Here is an 18463-nt window from a genome sequence, read left to right as displayed (position 1 = left end):
CGATCTCTGTCCAAGACCATAAAGTGATTTGCCACCCCTTCACAGGAGATTACATTCAAAATGATTCTCCTGCAATCGCTTTGGTCCCTTTAGGACAGTTTATCAGAAGAACAAGACATGCGTAGTCTGGGCTTCTTCAGCCTGGTCGGCGGTATGATCTGTGGTGAGTGAGTCCTGTGTGCTGATGTCATACAGTTTGAGTTGTGTATTCAGACTCGTTCATGTGCACATTTCATGCTCTCCTGGGTTCCTGTTGAGTTAACAACGGCTGATCTAATGTGGATGTGTTGTGTTTGTTCCGCCTGCATATGGAGGTCAGTGTCGTGCAGAGGAGGCGGGGAATGGCTCCGCATGCACACCAGGTCAGCCGCTACACACTGAGAGGCTGAAATAGAGGCACTATAGGAAAGATGCCAATGCTGTGTAAGAGCTTTATTCTGTAGCTGAAGTGATAAATTGGACACAGCGAGCATAAAACCGCAAAAAATAAAACTCACATACACACATGCATTAATCATGAACACACACCTCCCTGAAAGGGATGGCTGCAGGCACTCACATGTGCACACGCACACACGCACACACACCCACTTGTAATTTCCCTGGAGATTAGTCCATTATTCTGCATGGCCTCCATCGCACCCCCTTCCTCTCTTCCTCTCACTCCATCCACCACCCCACCCTGCTCGGGGTTGCTATGGCCCAGCCTCAACCACTGTGGTATCCAGGATACGCTCACACACTCTCCGTTCTGATTGGCCGCTGACTGTGTAAGGGTGGGCACGCAAACAAGAAAGAGGGCGATCCTTGTGGTGAGATGGATGGCTGAGACAGCACAGCTCCATTTTAGCAGGACCGAGAGAGCAGAGGAAAGAGAAAGAAAAGGAAGAAGGAGCAGAGTGACTGTAGGCGAGAGCGAGAGGACGAAAGAGAAGAAACGAGCTGGAGAACGAGAGGACGGAGGGATAGAAAAGAAGAGGAAGACAAAGAGGAGGCATGAGCATGAAGGATAAAACAGGAGCAACGCAGCATCCTGTCCTCTGCCTTTCATCCTGACATCCTGACCGAGAGAAACGGCAACCAGCAGTAAAATAGCCAAAGAAAAGACTGGATAACCACAGTGGGAGATCGAGAGAAGAGAGGAGGCTCCTGTTTGTCAAAAGGAAGAAAAGGAGCCCAGAAGGAGTCAGCGAGGCACATAACACACAAAGAGCAACACACAACATCAGGCACACGCAGATTCGCACACGCTGACACGAATAGGCGACCCAGCCTCCACAGGCAGGCCGGGGAAACACAGGGGTCGGCAAAGTGGCAGGAGAAGGAGAGGAGGCGGCTGCCGGAGCCGAGCGGAGGAAAGGAACGCCAGAGGACGACGGCAGTCAAGGAGGAGGCGGACGAGGAGACGTGGTGTGGTGTGGAGGCTCGACGTTGAGGGAAAGGCGGCGGGGGAGGGGCGGCGGTGCTGAGGAGGAGGAAGAGGAGGAGGCGACGGGACTGATGGCTCGCGGCAGCGGCTCGGGGAGGTGGAACAGGAATCGAATGGGATTTTTGAGCACCCTGCTACGCTGCAACCTCCCCCCAGAAACACAGAAAGTGGTGGTCTTCCTCATTATGATGCTGCTCATCATCATCAATGTTGTGCTCATGTTCCTGCTGGCCTTCCAGTAGAGCAACACACATACAGAGAGAGGGAGGGAGAGGGAGAGGGAGAGGGAGAGAGAGAGAGAGACACTGGCCTGTAGAAGGAGGAGCAGGGCAGACAGACTGACACACAGACAGAGGCGGAGCAGAGGAAGAGGAAGAGGATCTGATGGGAGTCCAAGATGCCAGAACACAAACACAGGTACAACCAAGAGGAGAGAGAGGGAACATGATTGTGTAGCAGAATGTTAGTGTGGACATGTGTGTGGACATGGACACAGGTTGTGAAGGGTCTGTAAACACACGCTAGAGCCGTCTGTCAGATTTCACTGGAAAACAACTAAAAACAGCTACTTTTCCTCAACCAGCATTACTGATTTGATTTGATTTATTTAACCTTTATTTATGAGACCTCATTCTCAACAGAGACCTGGTCCTGGGCTGGTTTATCTTCTTTGAAAAATCAGTTCTAAGTCAATCAAGGTATAAAAAGTCCCTCAATAAGTGTGGAACTAAGATGGCCGCCACACCACTCTGTGTGTGTGTGAAGCTTCGGTTCATCCTCGAGATTCAGCACTCAAGTTTGGTGACAATAACATGGTGATCTGCTGAGAATGATAAAAGGATGCTCTCTGGCCATAACTACAACACTTTTAGTTTAAACATAGTAGCTGTAAAGGTTACTTATTACACTTTGGGAAAATGATGGAAACAATTTGGAATTCAACTGGCAAAAGAGTGCAGGAAAGTATATAAAGCTGATGTCACATCTTTGTTCACCCTGTTGAGTGAAATCTGAAGAAGCACTTAAGGTGATCAGTGTTGCTGCTAGCTTTGTAAGTCCTCCACATCCACAAAGTACTCAAGCGACTGTGATGGGACACAATTTCTGTGCTAGTCAGACATGATTACTTCTTAATTAATTTAGTCATCAGACGATGTCAGCTTGGTTGTGAACCTCAGTAGCAGCTGGTGTAGAGGACCTGCACTTTAACATTTGGTGTTTTTGCTTAATGGTTCCATTATTCTGCTGAGGTTACATACAGTACATCAAGCCAACCTGAGTCGACTCATTCCAGGCTGCAGTGCAGAAAAACAGACCAGAGAACTGAGCCGAGTTCACCTTCACCCCACTAAACTCAACACGGATGCCTGATTTACGACCTCACATTAAAGTGTGATGGCAAAGATGCATGTTACTGCAGTGTGTAAGGGGGTGCACACGTCCAACCAAAAGCATTGTGATTGTAAATGCTACCTGAGCTGCCAGACCAAACACTGACTGGCATCGTCATCAGATCTCTGTCCAAGCTCTCCAGGTGTCGATATGATCAGCACACCTGGGACACATTCAAGAGATGAGATCCAGCCACCAGTTACAAACATCGACCTTTTCTTTGCCTGCACGCTTTTGTTAATAAAGTTATTCTGTATCAGGAGTTGTGACTTTGCTCCTAAGTGTGTCAATCTGGCATCGGGAACATGGAAAGTGACAGCCCATGCAAAACCTACACACACGACTGAGATCCAATCACAATGCTGCAGAATTCAGATTACAAGATGCTTTTAAACACAACATGCAAATCAAAGAGGTCACAGTTTAAAGAAATGAGCCTTTTCTTCCTGTCTGTGTTTGATTTAAGCTTATTTCCCAGTTGAGTTGCACTAAGTTCCTGTATCTAACTTAAAATACATTTCTAAATGATGAATCTGTATTTGGTGTTTGTCAACTGATAATAAATGTTAATCTAATATTTATCTATCATACCAAATGTGAACAGCATCAAGAAGCATCATTCCCTTTTCCTGTGGGCGTTCCTCATCTGGGTTCCCTGCGTTAATGAGCCGTCATCACTCTGAGAGTGTGTGTGCAGGTTCCACTCTCGACGCGTTGGGATCTTTAATCCCAGATCCCAAATGTGGATTTAACAGTATTGAGGCAATTGCTCCGAATTAAAGCTTCAACTGACCCATCCTGTGTTTATGCAGCTATACAGTACATGTTGTCTTTGTTCTTTGCCTTTTCTGAAGCTGTTGATGAGCATGATAGAGGGAAATTACTTGCTTGACAAATAACACCTGTGTTTCCAAACAACTAACTTCCAGAGTTAAGTCCAATAAACATTTTCAAATAAGCGCCGTCTCAAAATACAACCACGAAGCTCACAGTGTGTCACACCAATGTGCTATGCTCCAACTGTACACAGTGTGTGTGTGTGTGTATGACTGGATATCTACATTTCTTTCATGCATAATTTACTACACGCCATTACATACATATAGTGTATCCATTGGAATGCGTCGCTACAGGCTCCTACAGACTTTGAGATCAAATGCTGATGAAACTCCAGAGTTGTGAGACGCAGGCGGACAATTCTGCGTGTAGAGTTCTTTCTTGCTTGTCGTAGCGCTGTGATTCACCTGATCAGACAATCTTTAAGATCATTATCAATTGCAAGCGTTCTTAAGTCGCCTCTCTCTGTCTGTAGAAGCAAAGGAGAAGGCTTTGTGTCTGCTTATCTCCTCTATAACGCAGCCGTCTATATCACTGTGATAGTTCAGATCTAAGTGTCCAAAAGACCAATGAGGAAGGAGGAGTTCTGTTTGAGAGATGAAACTAAAACCTTTTGTATTCCTTGAGCTGTCAGCCATTATTATAATTAGAATGTTCACATATGTATGTTTATGTATGTATATGCGTTCTACTGACTTAGTTGTAATTCGTAATAATAAGATAGAACAAAATAATCCTTTATTAGTCCCCAGAGGGAGAAATGGCTGCAGCTGATGATAAAGGGGAGTACCCGGCAAACAAAACAATATTATATAATATCAAACAAGTAATAATAGTAATAGCCACAGTAGTAGGCAGAAAAAAGAATGATTGCATTGTTGCACATGTTAAAAACACTACAGCATAGTACTGCACATATGATGCCATTATGTCACTGTTGCATGAAAGGATTATTGATGAGGCAGTGCTGTTGCCAAAGTGATGGACTGATGTCATGATGGCCGTCTACATGGTTTACTTTCCAGGGTGTCCTTATGTACTACGGTAACATTTCCAAAGTGAATTGCGGTCTCATGTGGGGACGGTTGAATCTGGAAGAGGAGGGCAGCCGAGAGGCAAAATGGTGTGGGTGTATTGCTTAGCAACAGCCACATCGTCTGTTTCTCTCATCGCCATGATGGATCGATGGCAGCGAGACCCAGATTACAGAGAACGTTTAGATGATAAAAAACAGACGGAGCTGACCTGGTGTTTGTACCTGCAGACAGGCAGAGAGACAGACAGGCTGGTGTGCTTCTCCTGCAGGAGTCAGCTGTGTAACGGAGGGCCTCCGCAGGGCCCTGGGGCCATGTTAACGCAGTGTTTTTGCCTCTGCGTGCGAGTCAGTGTGAAATATGACCACTGCAGTGTCTCCATCAATAACACCGTCTCCCACTCCGGCTCCTCCTCTGCCTTTTCGCCCTTTCCTCCTCTCCATCTAGTCCTTCTTATCCTCACATATCTCTCTCTCGCTTGCTTTCTCTCTCTCACGCTGTTTGTCAGCTCCTAAGTGTGTACAACAAAAATGATCTATCTGTAATCATGGTGCAGATGCAGACACGAGGTGTTACGCTAGCATGGAAGGTGATCAAGGTGTGATAAGAATATTCGGACTTAAGTTTGACATCAAATTCAGTTTCTAAGTCTTGGGGAAACGACGTCATCATAAGGGTTACTGTAAAGAGAGTAAGATCTGAATGTCTCCCTCTTGTGGTGTGTTCTGTACAGCTGATCAGCGATGGCAGCGTGGTTTACGCAGAGGCCCTCTGGGACCACGTTACCATGGATGACCAGGAGCTGGGCTTTAAGGCTGGTGACGTCATCGAAGTAGTGGATGCCACCAATAAAGAGTGGTGGTGGGGTCGCATCATGGACAGCGAGGGCTGGTTCCCTGCCAGCTTTGTACGGGTGAGGAACTAACTGCTTCTACAGACTGAAACATCTTGATTACCATGTGATTAATGACTGCAGCACATATGAGGTTTGAAACTGTCTCCTGTGTCTTGGGTGGCGCCTCAGTTGCGTGTGAACCAGGATGAGCCAATGGAGGAGTACCTGGCCCAGCTGGAGGAGGCACAGGCTGGGGAGGAGGAGCGAGCGGGCCTGGGGCTGCTGCTGGGTCCAGGTTTACCCTGCAAAGAGCAGATGAGGACCAACGTCATCAACGAGATTATGAGCACAGAGAGAGATTACATCAAGCACCTGAAAGACATCTGTGAGGTCTGACAATCAAAGCTCCTCAGCATAAACTCACTATAGACACACATAAACACACTGTTAAGCATGAGCTACTCACTTGCAACACAAACATAACTCACTGCTTTGATAAACACATTGATCTGCATCCATCCATCCATTCTCCATACCTGCTTATCGCTATGCCTTCATACTATTATGGTCTATATGACGGTCATTCAGAGGAAGAACACGTCATCCTTCATCATGACCACACTAAGCTGATTCTCCTCTCTCTCTTCTTCCTTCAGGGTTACATCAAACAGTGTCGCAAGAGGACAGACATGTTCACCGAGGAGCAGCTCCGGACCATCTTCGGCAACATCGAGGACATCTACCGGTTCCAGAGGAAGTTCCTCAAAGGCTTGGAGAAGAAGTTCAACAAGGAGCAGCCACATCTCAGCGAGATTGGCTGCTGCTTCCTGGAACATGTAAGCCGAAACAGAAAAGACGGTGCATGAGAAGTCTAATTCCAACGTTTGGTTGTCAGTTTGAAACTACATGAGGGACTTTGTGACATATTATAGTCTCTCTTCTAAAATATTATTAAGCCTCAAACCATCAGTCTATACAATCTGTTCTCATGCTTCTAACCTCTTACCACAGCAAACAGATTTCCAGATTTACTCGGAGTACTGCAACAACCATCCCAACGCCTGCGTCCAGCTCTCCAAGCTCATGAAGGTCAACAAGTACGTGTTCTTCTTTGAGGCTTGCCGACTTCTCCAGAAGATGATCGACATCTCCTTAGACGGCTTCCTGTTGACGCCGGTGCAGAAGATCTGCAAGTACCCACTGCAACTGGCTGAGCTGCTCAAATACACCAACCCACAGCACAGGTGAGGCGGAGCTGCTTTCATGCTGTCGTGGAAGCCTGTATTGACCATCTTGTAAAAATATGTTACTTATATTTTGATAAATTATCATTCACAATGTGGCCTCCTGACATCTTCCACTTATCAAACATTGATATCTGATTTTTTTCTTCTGTCAAAGCTTTTGTCAGGTAGTCAATGATTCGGTACCAACTGTATTCCGTTGTTTGGGTTCAAACAAAAGTGCTCAGTTAATTCAGTCAGTCTGCCTCCAGGGCAGCAACACTGGCATGAAAGAAACAACCCGGTTGGCTACCATCCCTGTTTTCCAGACACGTTTACTAGCCTATCACAGCACAGAAACATAAGGGAGCCCATTGGCCCTCTGACTGTAACCTCAGGGCTGGTCAAAGGAAAATCCAATCTACACTGGAAAATCAGGACACATTGAAAACTACAGTGCTTATTATTAGTATTATTATTATTATTCTTGTTTATCTGACAGTTATGGAGGCCGCATATTGAAATCCATGTTTGTTCAGCGCAGACCCTGCAAATGAAAGAGCTTGTGCTGTTGCTGTGCAGTGTTAGTTTGTTCATCCTGTGTGTTCATTATCATGTCTCACTCCTGTCAGTCTTGGTATGACATTTGGATACAGAATGTGGTTTTATTATTTTTCTTAATCTTTCTGTTTTCATCATCATTTAGGACAATTTCACCCCATTATTACTGAACACATTATGGAATCATAATGTGTGTATGTATGTCATGAATATATTTAATATGAGGAGTGACAGAAATATACACAAGTCATCTAGCGGTTAAGAGATAAACATCCATGTCACCATGCACCTGGATCGATCATCAGCCATGTTTGGTGAGGCTGATAGGACGTTCTTGTGCAGGGTGACCTAGCCTGGGATGTCGTGTTCAGGTGGCACTACCTCACCCACGGGTCCTCTCCTGATCCACAACCATCTGGAAGGGCCTACTGCACCTTGCTTGCCACCTTGGTGTCTTTCTTTCGTTGGTGTCAATCAATTTCACACAAACTTAATGCAACTGTTTGATATTCAGGGACTACAAAGACGTGGAGGCTGCCTTAAACGCCATGAAGAACGTAGCCAGGCTCATCAATGAGAGGAAACGCCGCCTGGAGAACATTGATAAGATCGCCCAGTGGCAGAGCTCCATAGAGGACTGGGAGGTAAGGAGCCATCTCATCTCAAGCTACTACATTCACAGGCTGAAGTGTCCCAGATCTGATGTCTGTGCCTCCATGTTCACTGATAACAAGGAAACTGAACAGGGAAAGTTTCTTCAGATTTTCTTCCCAGCAGATTTGGGTCACCTTCATGCAGTATGTGGTCTTTGATCTGATTTACATATCATTGTTGCCATCAATCAGAGTGTGCACCTCACTGCTGGGTAAAAATAACTGCAAGCAATCAGTGGAGAAATGAGGAGGATTGTAAAATTTGCTACTTTTATATGGAGATGCTTCCATCCTAGGCTGCTTGGAACCCAGCAGCTTCACGAAAGATGAGGGGAACGTTTTTTATTGTTGTTGTTGTGCATGTGTGTGTGCTTGACCTTTAAGTACGCAGCTGTATCACACTGGTGTCAGATGCAGGTTCCATACTAACATGAATGTGAACATGAAGGACAAAAACATCAGATCAGAGCCTAGCCTGGTTTCACACTGATTGGTACAACTGTGTGTGCACAGGGTGAAGACATTCTCAGCAGGAGCTCTGATCTCATCTTCTCTGGGGAGTTGACCAAACTGTCACAGCCTCAAGGCAAAAGTCAGCAGCGAATGTTTTTCCTCTTCGACCATCAGATGGTTTTCTGCAAAAAGGTAAAGCGCTAAAAACAATTTACAGATCGATTGATGATTGAGTGCTGGGGTGTTGTTGTGTTGTTGTGTTGTTGTTAATTGTCCCATCCTCACCGCTTCAGGACCTCCTCCGTCGTGACATGTTATACTACAAGGGACGGATGGACATGGACCACATCGAGGTCATGGACGTGGAGGACGGCAAGGAGAAGGACTTCAACATCAGTGTGAAGAACGCCCTGAAGCTGCGATCACTGGATGGGGATGAGGTCCATCTGCTGTGCGCCAAGAAGCCCGAGCAGAAGCAACGCTGGCTCAGAGCCTTTACTGACGAGAGGAGACAGGTCCAACATGACCGCGAGACAGGTCAGATATGATATGAGGACACCACACAGGCACAGGCACACACTACACACTGTGCTCGCTCCATGGATCCATCCTTTTGTACCCAGGAGGTCTGGATCTTAGGGGCGTTAAGAATTTAGCACTCAGGGCTCAATGACATTTTGATTAAATGGTTAATTTGACAGACAGGATGATGATGATTAAATATTAGTCTAATTATCACAGTTTTATTCTGATCAATATGAGTTACAAAACTCAGGATTTAACCTTGATCAAACCCTACCTCCAAACTGTTTGGATCTGATCTCAAATAGACCCAAAAAAGAAAAATGAGCCAAAAGCATCCTGGGATGAATCGATTCCAACATCCTTTCATCTTGTTCCCCGTGTGGGAAAAGAATGCCTCCATTCTTCCTGCACTTCAGTTCACTATCACCTCAAATAGCTCGCATGATAACGATGCATCATGCGAGCAGAGCTGATAGAGACTCAGGGATAAGATAACATTCACCGACCAGAGACCTGAGGCAATATTACATGACAACCAACAGGGAATGAGTGAACCCATGAGGACGTCTAAAAGTCTGAAGGAAGAACAGCAGACTGATTGTGTCGCGTTGTCTCCTCAGGTTTCTCTCTCACTGAGGTGCAGAAGAAACAGGCCATGCTGAATGCATGTAAAAGCCATCCTGCTGGGAAACCCAAAGGTACACACACACAAGCTCACACACAAACACACACACACAAGATACAAAATATATATTAGCAATAATTTCAAACACACTAGATTGAAAGACCAGATTCTCCAAAAGATAATGTTTTGTATGACGGATTGAGCTCGGTGTAACAACATGTTGCAGTCACAGCGGTGGCATGGTTGAACTCAAAGGGTCGTGTCCCTCTTTGCCACTTTGTCCTCAACCCTGAAGTTCTCTGCTTTTGTATCCATTAGTTCCAGTTCCCTCCTCTCACATCAGCTCCGTTTGTCTCTGTCCACAGCTGTGACCAGACCTTACTACGACTTCCTGCTGCGACAGAAGCACCCCACCCTGCCCACAGCGTTGCCCCAGCAACAGGTCTTCATGCTGGCCGAGCCCAAGCGCAAAACTTCCACCTTCTGGCACAACATCGGCAGACTGACGCCATTCAAGAAGTGAAAGGGCGGAGGGAGGAGCGATGGAAAAGAAAGAACAGAGGAGGAGGGGAGTGAGGAAAGAAGAGGGCCGCGTGCTCGTGCCTGAAAAGACCCCTTTCATTCTTCCTCTCTTTTCTTTCCCACTCGTAATGTTGCCCTAACTGAGGCACTGATAATTGTAAAGATGGAGATGATTATGATGAGGATATTCTTTTTTGAAAGCACTTTAAAGGTTGGTTAACAATCAGACTGAAATGGTGTCTTGCGGATGAGGGAGGACTGTTGCTTACCTTAAACTAGTACACCTTCAATCCAGCACCGATTGGTACTAATACTACTACTGTACTGCTGCGAGCGAGCGTGGGACTCAGACTGAGCTGCCTCTGTGAAAGACGTGGCCTCTCGTTTAGTTCCACTGTTCTGTTGTTTTATGATTTGACAGATGCCAATTGTTCACAGTGCCAGATTTTTTTTATATTTGTTATGTGTCTGCTTATGAAGAAAAGGGAAAAAAGTCGGTCGGAATGCCGAGTGAGCTGCCTGCATAGTCAGTTTTTAAGACTTTGTGAATCTAGAACACATATTTTAAAATCCCCAAATCCATTACTTTTACTGTTATAAGCTATGCCGTTTTAAATTTCCCTTACAAGTCTGTTTATCGGAGATATGTTATACAGATTTCCCTGGAATGCATCATCCTATATTTGGTGTCTTTGACAACACTGGTCACATCTTAATAATCTTAAATAACATTTTATAAAGAAGGAACCAATGATGTTTCCCTCAGTTTAAGTGGGAAGTTTTACACAATAATTGATAATAATAATAACTAACCTATAGTTTACAAAGTGCTTTTGCATACAAGCCAAACAGGAACGAGGCAATTTTTAAGTATAACACATAACATTAAAGTCTTAAATGTCTAAATGAGCGTTTATACAGCTCTTTTACAAATTCATCACAATTTCGTGTAACTATTTATGACAAAATTAATCCAAAATCCCTGCAGTAGTTGAAATAACTCCACTCTTGCCTGCTTCCACCATTGTGAATTGAAATCCTTCACCAGAGGCTCTAACATCATAGCCCAATGACTTACAATTCGGTCAAAAGAAGGCATCTAAGCAGACAGCACCGGGACATCCTCACGTACAGGATCACTTCAAATGCTGACTATGTATGCAGCTCACTCGGTATTGTGACAGACCCATAATAGTGTGTGTGTGGAGAGGGAGGGATGGGGGGGCTGTGCAAATTTTCTGGGCAAATCTATAATTTCAGCATTATTTCACTTCAACTTCAAATGTTTTGTGATATCATCCACATGGATTGGGTTCAGTGTTTCGTGCATTTGTGGTGTTGTGCAAACACTTGATAAAAGTCATGAAATACTGCCCAAAGATTGAGTTCCTCACAGATGTGCAGCTTTGTTAAGGTTCTTTTCATGTCCAGACAAACCGCAACGAGCCACACGCTGTCGCTGTCACGTTCCTCGAGTCTGATCCTCAACGACACGCTTACAATGTCAACAAAAAGTAAACAGCGTTTCTTGTAGAAGTGCCATTTGAAGTGTGTCATGCTGACTTACAGTGACATGCATGGATGTGATGAAAAAAGTACTGTGAAGAATATTTTTTTATCTCTGAAGATCCCCCCGCGCTATATTTAACAGCTGAACACATCAAACGCAGATGTTATTTTATCTCCGTGTGGATATGATCTCCAGTTTTCCTGCTCTGTATTTGCCCTCCAGCCATCTCATTTCAGATCCATGCAGCCCTGTGGTATCCATCTGTAAGTGCATTCAGTGAAATGTACTCCTACACCTTTATGTTCAAGTGTTTTAGCCTATGAGGTTATGGAATATTAAACATTCCCAAGCTGACAAATGTGGCCATCAGTTGGGGGATGGGGGGGGGGGGGGGAGTGTAAGTGTTCAACCTTTCTTTAAACTAAGATCTCAGTACACGATATCTGGATAGTGACGTGACGGTGGAACCTGCATGAACACATTGTGTCAACATGCTGGCTCCTTTTCTGGATGCTGCCTCAAACAAGGTCTCATCTTTCCTTCTCCAGTCCATATCTGTTCATTTCTGGTCGGGCAGATGGGAAAGTGTTCCTGTCACACTTTATTCTGCAAGCATCTACAGTGCACCTTGCATTAACAGGTGATCTCTGTATCTGCATGCATCTGGAGAGGTCGCAGTTTAATGCAAGCCGGAAGTGGAGCCTTCGATTAGTTCAAACATGAGACAACAAAATATATTAGATTTGTCCACATTTATTTCATTGCAACAATTTTCTATTTCGTTTAGTTTCTAGTCAATTAATAATTAGTGTATAATATCAAACATGTTTTATCTTCCTGTTCAGTCATCAGGGAGGGAACTGCATCACAGAAACATCATGGATTAGTAATGGATAAGTTTATCTGGAGTCTCCAGATAAAAGTTACTTTTGCCATCTCCGCATCTGAACATACTGAGAAGCGTAAGACCGCCTGTTGTTATGTGAGGCTTCTTCCCTCTCTGATTCATACATCTCCTCTTCCTCCTCCTCCTCCTCCTCCTCTGCTTCCTCCTCCTCCTCTACTTCTTTCTGGCGTTGCAGAATGCTACGGGACTGCAAATGAAAAGGTAAGAGGTGAGTTCATGGCCTCAAGCAGTAATACCTAACCCTAAGTCCCTCTTTACTTATTCAACATTTTTAAGATATCCTCCTTTCAAGCAAACATGGGAGCTCACCCTGCTGGCTGTTTGTGGGTAATGCCTGCCCTGGATTCTGTGATTGTGATTTGTGGTGGAGGCCAGAGTTGACCTGAGGGTTTGAGCCCTGGGGGAGGTGAGAGTGGGGCTGGTATGGTGGCTCACGAGGGAGGCAGAGTGGCTGCTGAGAGGAGAGTCCAGAAGTCCAGGCAGAGAGTCTGACATCCTAATCCGCCCACTGAACTGCTGCGGAGACAGGAAGAGAGGGTGAGAGACACGTCCTCACAAAGAGCTTTGCTTCCAATGACGATTCTGCAGGAAAACATACATTTACAATGCTCAAAGCAGAAGCCACGAAAGGTACGAGACTAAGATCAAATTCTATGGTAACACTACCCATACTTAACACTGCACTCTTAACACTGTAACTTGAAGTGACTCTGGTGCCGCCCTGCTGCCACAAGCTGAATTGATATCCTCATTCTCTAAGTTATTAAGGCTGAAACCACCGTACAAAGCTAAATCCAGGGTGTGACCCTTAAGAGCCAAAGGGACAAAAGATAAAAATCAGTGACAGAAGTCTCAGAAGAAGAGCAAACATGTATATGTGTGTTTAAATCAGCTCGTCTTCAGATGACCTGTTGGACCTGAGGGTTCTGCACTTTTCAGTTTGTTGGCCAAATATTTGAAGGACTTGTTGTTCAATCAATACATTACTCTGGGACAGGCAGAGATTGTTGTTGTACTTGTACCTCGAGGTCCTTCTCTATGTCCACCGCCTCCATGTTCTGGAAGGTGTGTGTAAACACCTCCAGCGCTTTGGCGTGAAAAATCATCTCCACTCGAATGAAATCTGTGAAAATCCTCTGCAAGGAAACAACGAGGCCGTCAGTGTGACTGATACTCCACATGGTTATGTATATGCTTGTGTGTGTGTGTGTGTGTGTGTGACTTACTTTAACATCCTGCAATTTCTGTCTTTGGAAGTCGATGATCGTCTCCTCCAGTTGTCTGGTGCTGCGATTGGCATTGTTAGAAGCCTTCTGAGCATTCACCTCTGCCTGTCACACACACACGCGCGCACACACACACACACACACACACACACACACACACACACAGGCAGCTGGGTGCACGCGGCTTTATATTTACATTTAGTCTTTTTTTTTTACCTCACACTCTGGATGAAGGAGTGCTGTGATGATTTTCATACAGACATCATCAGAGAGTTCAGTTTACCTGAGACTGAGAGGTCGTGTCAAGAAAAGGTTTGTAGTTCATCTAGTTGTGAACATTTTCATCAGAACTATTTTGATCATGTGACTGAGTGTGAGTGACAATCATTTTAACCCTTTCTTCTAAGTCCAGGAGCTAACTAGCAGTGACTTGCTTGAGGCTTCATCACAATGTAGACAAATGTAGTAATGGTAAAATACACATTCTGGCAAGAATTTGAAAACTGATCTGAGTGTATGTAGATCTTAGTTTGTGATTGTTCTAGTTGTATTCCACACATATCCTCATGTAAATGCTGCTTTACTTACTTTTATACCATGAAAAAAGGTTTGGAATTCATTGGAAAAAGTGAAGAGTCCTGGGTTGTCAGACTGCAGCGTGCACGTACATGAGAAGGATACAATGCTCTGACGATCTGCTGGGTTCCTCAAGCGGATCTTCTCCAGTTTCTGTAGTTCCTTAATCTCTCTGTTCCGGTCAGTGCTGAACGTCTTCAGATCTGCCTGGAAAATGAAAGACACTGATTGTAAATATGCTCAGTAAGTGTTGCAATAACTAAAGCTCTTTCATTCAAAGCTAAATTCTCTGCTCTCTGCATTTAAACTGCATCCAGGCACCCCTAGACGGGAGTGGTGTGTGTGTGTGTGTGTGTGCAAGAGAAAGAGCGAGAGAGAGCTTGAGGAAGAGGCTCAATGCCACTAAAATTTGTGAGAGATCCAATCAAAACTTAGCATTTAAATAAATTGACTAATCAACTTATTACCTAGGCAAACAGCACTTCATATGAAATCACACAGAGAATTTGTTCCACTACTCACCCTTTTACTTTTGATGATGTCTCCATAAGCTTTTAGAGGAGCAACCACTCTGGTCTCCAGTCTCTCCACCTGTGAGGGACAAAGATGTTCATCTCAATAGCCACTGAATGCTGGATAAAGAGAAGCACTGATCTCCTGACCTGAGCCTGCCGGTAGTCCTGAGCCATGGCGAGGTCTTCAGCCAGGTTTTTCAAGCCAACCTGGAGCTCAGCGTCCTCAGTTCTGGAGAAGTCCATGATCTGAGCCACCAACAAGTCTGCTTTGTCTCTCAGCTTGGCCGTCTTCCTGGTGTAGGACGCCAGCAAGGAGCACATAGGGCCAAGGTACTTCTCAGCGTGATCCACTGTCTGCTCCATGCTCTTCACCTGGACATCCCTGAGGACACGTGACAGGAAACAACAAAGAACACGACTATACATCCGTCTTTTTCTGTGTAGTGCTGGAGTCAGAGCCCAGGGTTTCCAACAAGCACCTCCAGCCCAGAGGGGCCAGTGGTCTCTGTTTAAGCTGGTCTATGAGAGGCCAGCACACACATCACTCACAGCTATGATCGACTGATGCCACCGGTTCATGTGGTAAATGTGGAGCAACAGTAATCGTAATCATGACGAGGGAAGCCACAACCTGAGATGGGAAGCTAGGGATTTATTTCCTGGAAAATCAATGTTGCTCCTAAGACTGAGAGTGCCAGTAAACACAAATAACCAACAAGCACTACAGCTGAAGGTCTACATGTTAATGATTCACATTATTCTTTTGATTTGTGCCCACTTGTGTGACAAGTTTGGAATTAGACTGTCAAATGGAGGTTTCACTCACTCCAATTTATACAAATTCCAAACCAAGTTGTAAACAAATGACCTTTAATCACAGTGGCAGAGCTGAAGGACACCTCAACCTTCTACCCTTTTCATTTCTCCTCAACATTCATTTTACTGCCTTACAAAACCGAGCAACCGGGAGACTTACACAGTCTCTATTATTGAAAGAATGTATAGATTATTATTATTTTTTTATCTCTAAGTGCAGCTCTATTTAGCTAGAAGTTAGTTATTCTTCTTCTTCTTCTTCTAGCTGCTAGCTGCTCAATAACAGCATCCTAGTACATACACTAATTTATTTAGAACCATATGATGGATTAATAATCAAACATAAAAACATATTATCTGTTTCTAAGGCTCTTAAAGTGCCTTAGAGTGCAACACAGTGCGCTTTATCGCTCCACAGCCTCGTTTAAACGCGACTCGATGCAATAACCGTAAAGTTGAGAGGAAGTGCGCATTTTTGTTTTGACATGCATGTAGTTCCGGCCGGTTTGACCGCAGGCATGTTGTGTGGTTTTATTGTAATAAATGAAAGGTGCCGCACCTGGACATGAGCAGACTGTTCATGATTCTTCTGTTGATTTTCGCACGGATCCTCTGCTCTTCCGCCTCTTGCCTGAACCGTGTAACCGAGAGACTATTGCCATGGCAACGCTTGACACGGGCTCCAAACCGAGCCCTCCCCATAAGAAGTACACTCTGTCAGCCTGTAGAGGGCGATATGGATCAAACTCTCCTCTCGCAAACACAAACAGGAACAATCTGAACATTGGTACTTATATTATTATTGTCATCATGATTTTGTGTTGAAAGAGGAGGAAACCGTTTGTTGTCCCAAGCTGCTTTAGGTGGAGCCTTCGTTGCACGGAGTGGGGGAGGGGAGAGTGGAGCGAAGTAGCTGATGGTGGAGATGTAGTTGATACTACTGGACACGTGGGGGCAGCAGAGGGGCAGAAAACGCACTTTAAAAATACCCGGTTTCATCATGTATATTTTATTTTATTTTCTTTTATTTTCTTTTATTTTATTTTATTTTATTCATTTTATTCATTTTATTCATTTTATTCATTTTATTTATTTCCTATTCTATATAACTTATTGTGTTTGTGAATTTGAAATCAGCAGTTTTGCTGGTGGTTGAGTTTAAGTGATAAATGTAATTCACAAAATTCAGTCAGTAAATAAAAGCAGAGGACAAGTGAGTTCTGACCTCAGACAGTACATTTATTAAAGCTAGGCCAAGAACATTTTCCTTGACTTGGATAATGAAGTCTTTCAGGGCCTTGTGGAGCTTCTGCAGGTGTTTCTGCCTGATATATTCTCAGAGGTCTTGGGTGAAAAACCCTGGCAATTGCCACTTTACACATGGAGCAATTTCCTCCTGTGCTGATGTTGTTTACTGTGTGGATAGGGCCATACTACACTACTGGGGCCCTGCTTCAGAGGTTAAAATGGCTGTAAGAGCTCATTGTATCTGGTGTGATTCATTGTTCCTCCTCCGTTTAGCTCAGCAGTCTGAGGCAACACCAAATCCTGCCTCCATGATCCATCTGGCTACCGTCCACAGTCTGATCCCCAGAGCTTCTTTCTATCTTTGGTCACAGAGGATGGCGGGACTAGTGTGATGTCTGAACTCAGCTGCCCTGCTGTCCATGTCCACATGTTTCATTTACATGGTTATTACGTGGTTTATGACTTTAACAGGACTTTGTTCTAATGTTACATTTTTACGACATTGACCTGTAACTCTGAACTTCAAGTCAAGTCGAGTAGACTTTACAATTTTCTTAATTATTGAGCTGCGTTAACACTGTTTTCATTTGTTGTACTTACATCTGCTTCAACTAAAAATACACCTAACATCAAAACAAAACAGTCACCTGCTGCTCATACAGTTATTCACTTCCATATTTAGTTGTTTATAAGAGTTCCTCATCGATCAGCTGGTGCTTGCTGGGTGTTTGTTGGGTTTCACTTGAACGTTGAATCGACGGAAAAAAAACGAGGCTGATGTGACTTTGCAGGTTCACACTTGGGATCAGGTGAATTTAAATCTGTCTAGGCACAGCGTCAGTGAGAATCCCTGCATGAGTCACACTGCAGGAAATATCCCACACAGAAAAGCAATGACAATGAGCTGAAATGTCCTGTTGTTGAGCTTGAATCTGAGTGTTTTAAGGTATAAGGCTTCTACAGTCCCTCAGCAGCAGCATTGGAGGAATATTCCACATGTCTTACCTCTGATATTGCACAGAAGTTAATCAGTCTGCATGTATGAAAGCTTCCAGCGTCTTCTTCTCTCCTGCTGAGACCTTGTCTGTTTGCCTCTATTCAGCTCCATCGATCCAGGATGGTTCTGGCAGTAATTCTAGCTGCTGTGGCCTTCATCCTGCCTTTCATATACAGGGGTGGATGGAGAAAGGTAGATGTGTGTGTGTGTGTGTGTGTGTGTGTGTGTGTGTGTGAGATATCCATTCAGCCCCCCACGCTTCTCCATCTGTCCTTCCACCTGTCCTGCAAGCTCTCAGCATCTGTGTGCAGCTCGGTGTCCAACCCACACTCTCCGTCCCCATCTCCACTCATTGTGTTACCATGGCGTCTTCTGTGTCATCAGACCTCAGGCGCGCGCGTGTGTGTGTGTGTGTGTGTGTGTGTGTGTCAGGCTGGGTTGCAGTTTCAATGCAATTTTCCCTTTCCACAATAATGCTGCATCTCTAAACTAGTAGTACCTCAAAAATATACTTTTAAAGAAGAAAAGAAAGAAGCTAAATGAGTTTGTGACCCCTGAACTGGCCCCTAAACAACGAGA

The 18463-nt window shown here is 44.6% G+C and overlaps 2 protein-coding genes across 2 annotated transcripts in view; one reads left to right on the top strand and one right to left on the bottom strand.

Moving 5' to 3' along the window:
- The window catches only part of LOC143006997 (rho guanine nucleotide exchange factor 4-like), a 42121-nt gene extending 31166 nt beyond the window's left edge, over positions 1–10955 (top strand). The window contains exons 5-13 of the mRNA XM_076158376.1: positions 5426–5605; positions 5717–5917; positions 6184–6363; positions 6539–6771; positions 7826–7955; positions 8478–8609; positions 8711–8954; positions 9563–9640; positions 9933–10955. Coding sequence (XP_076014491.1) covers positions 5426–5605; positions 5717–5917; positions 6184–6363; positions 6539–6771; positions 7826–7955; positions 8478–8609; positions 8711–8954; positions 9563–9640; positions 9933–10090 — 1536 coding nt within the window. The 3' untranslated portion in view covers positions 10091–10955. The remainder of the gene's footprint in view (positions 1–5425; positions 5606–5716; positions 5918–6183; positions 6364–6538; positions 6772–7825; positions 7956–8477; positions 8610–8710; positions 8955–9562; positions 9641–9932) is intronic.
- Positions 10956–12522: 1567 nt separating this feature from the next.
- On the bottom strand, positions 12523–16221 carry LOC143006962 (CBY1-interacting BAR domain-containing protein 2-like). Its single transcript, XM_076158341.1, has 9 exons — positions 16199–16221; positions 14971–15205; positions 14831–14899; positions 14414–14515; positions 14016–14021; positions 13733–13837; positions 13529–13642; positions 12816–13022; positions 12523–12693 (listed from the first exon to the last, which is right to left on the bottom strand). The coding sequence occupies exons 1-9, from the start codon at positions 16219–16221 to the stop codon at positions 12523–12525; spliced, it is 1032 nt and encodes a 343-aa protein (XP_076014456.1).
- Between the last annotated feature and the right edge of the window lie 2242 nt (positions 16222–18463).

The sequence above is a fragment of the Genypterus blacodes genome, unplaced genomic scaffold (assembly GCF_046128005.1).
Source record: "Genypterus blacodes isolate CSIRO-AG114 ecotype Tasmania unplaced genomic scaffold, CSIRO-AGI_Gbla_v1 ptg000076l_1, whole genome shotgun sequence".
Lineage (NCBI taxonomy): Eukaryota > Metazoa > Chordata > Actinopteri > Ophidiiformes > Ophidiidae > Genypterus > Genypterus blacodes.
The sequence above is the reverse complement of the archived record's forward strand: the minus strand, read 5'-3'. Positions and strand labels throughout refer to the sequence as shown.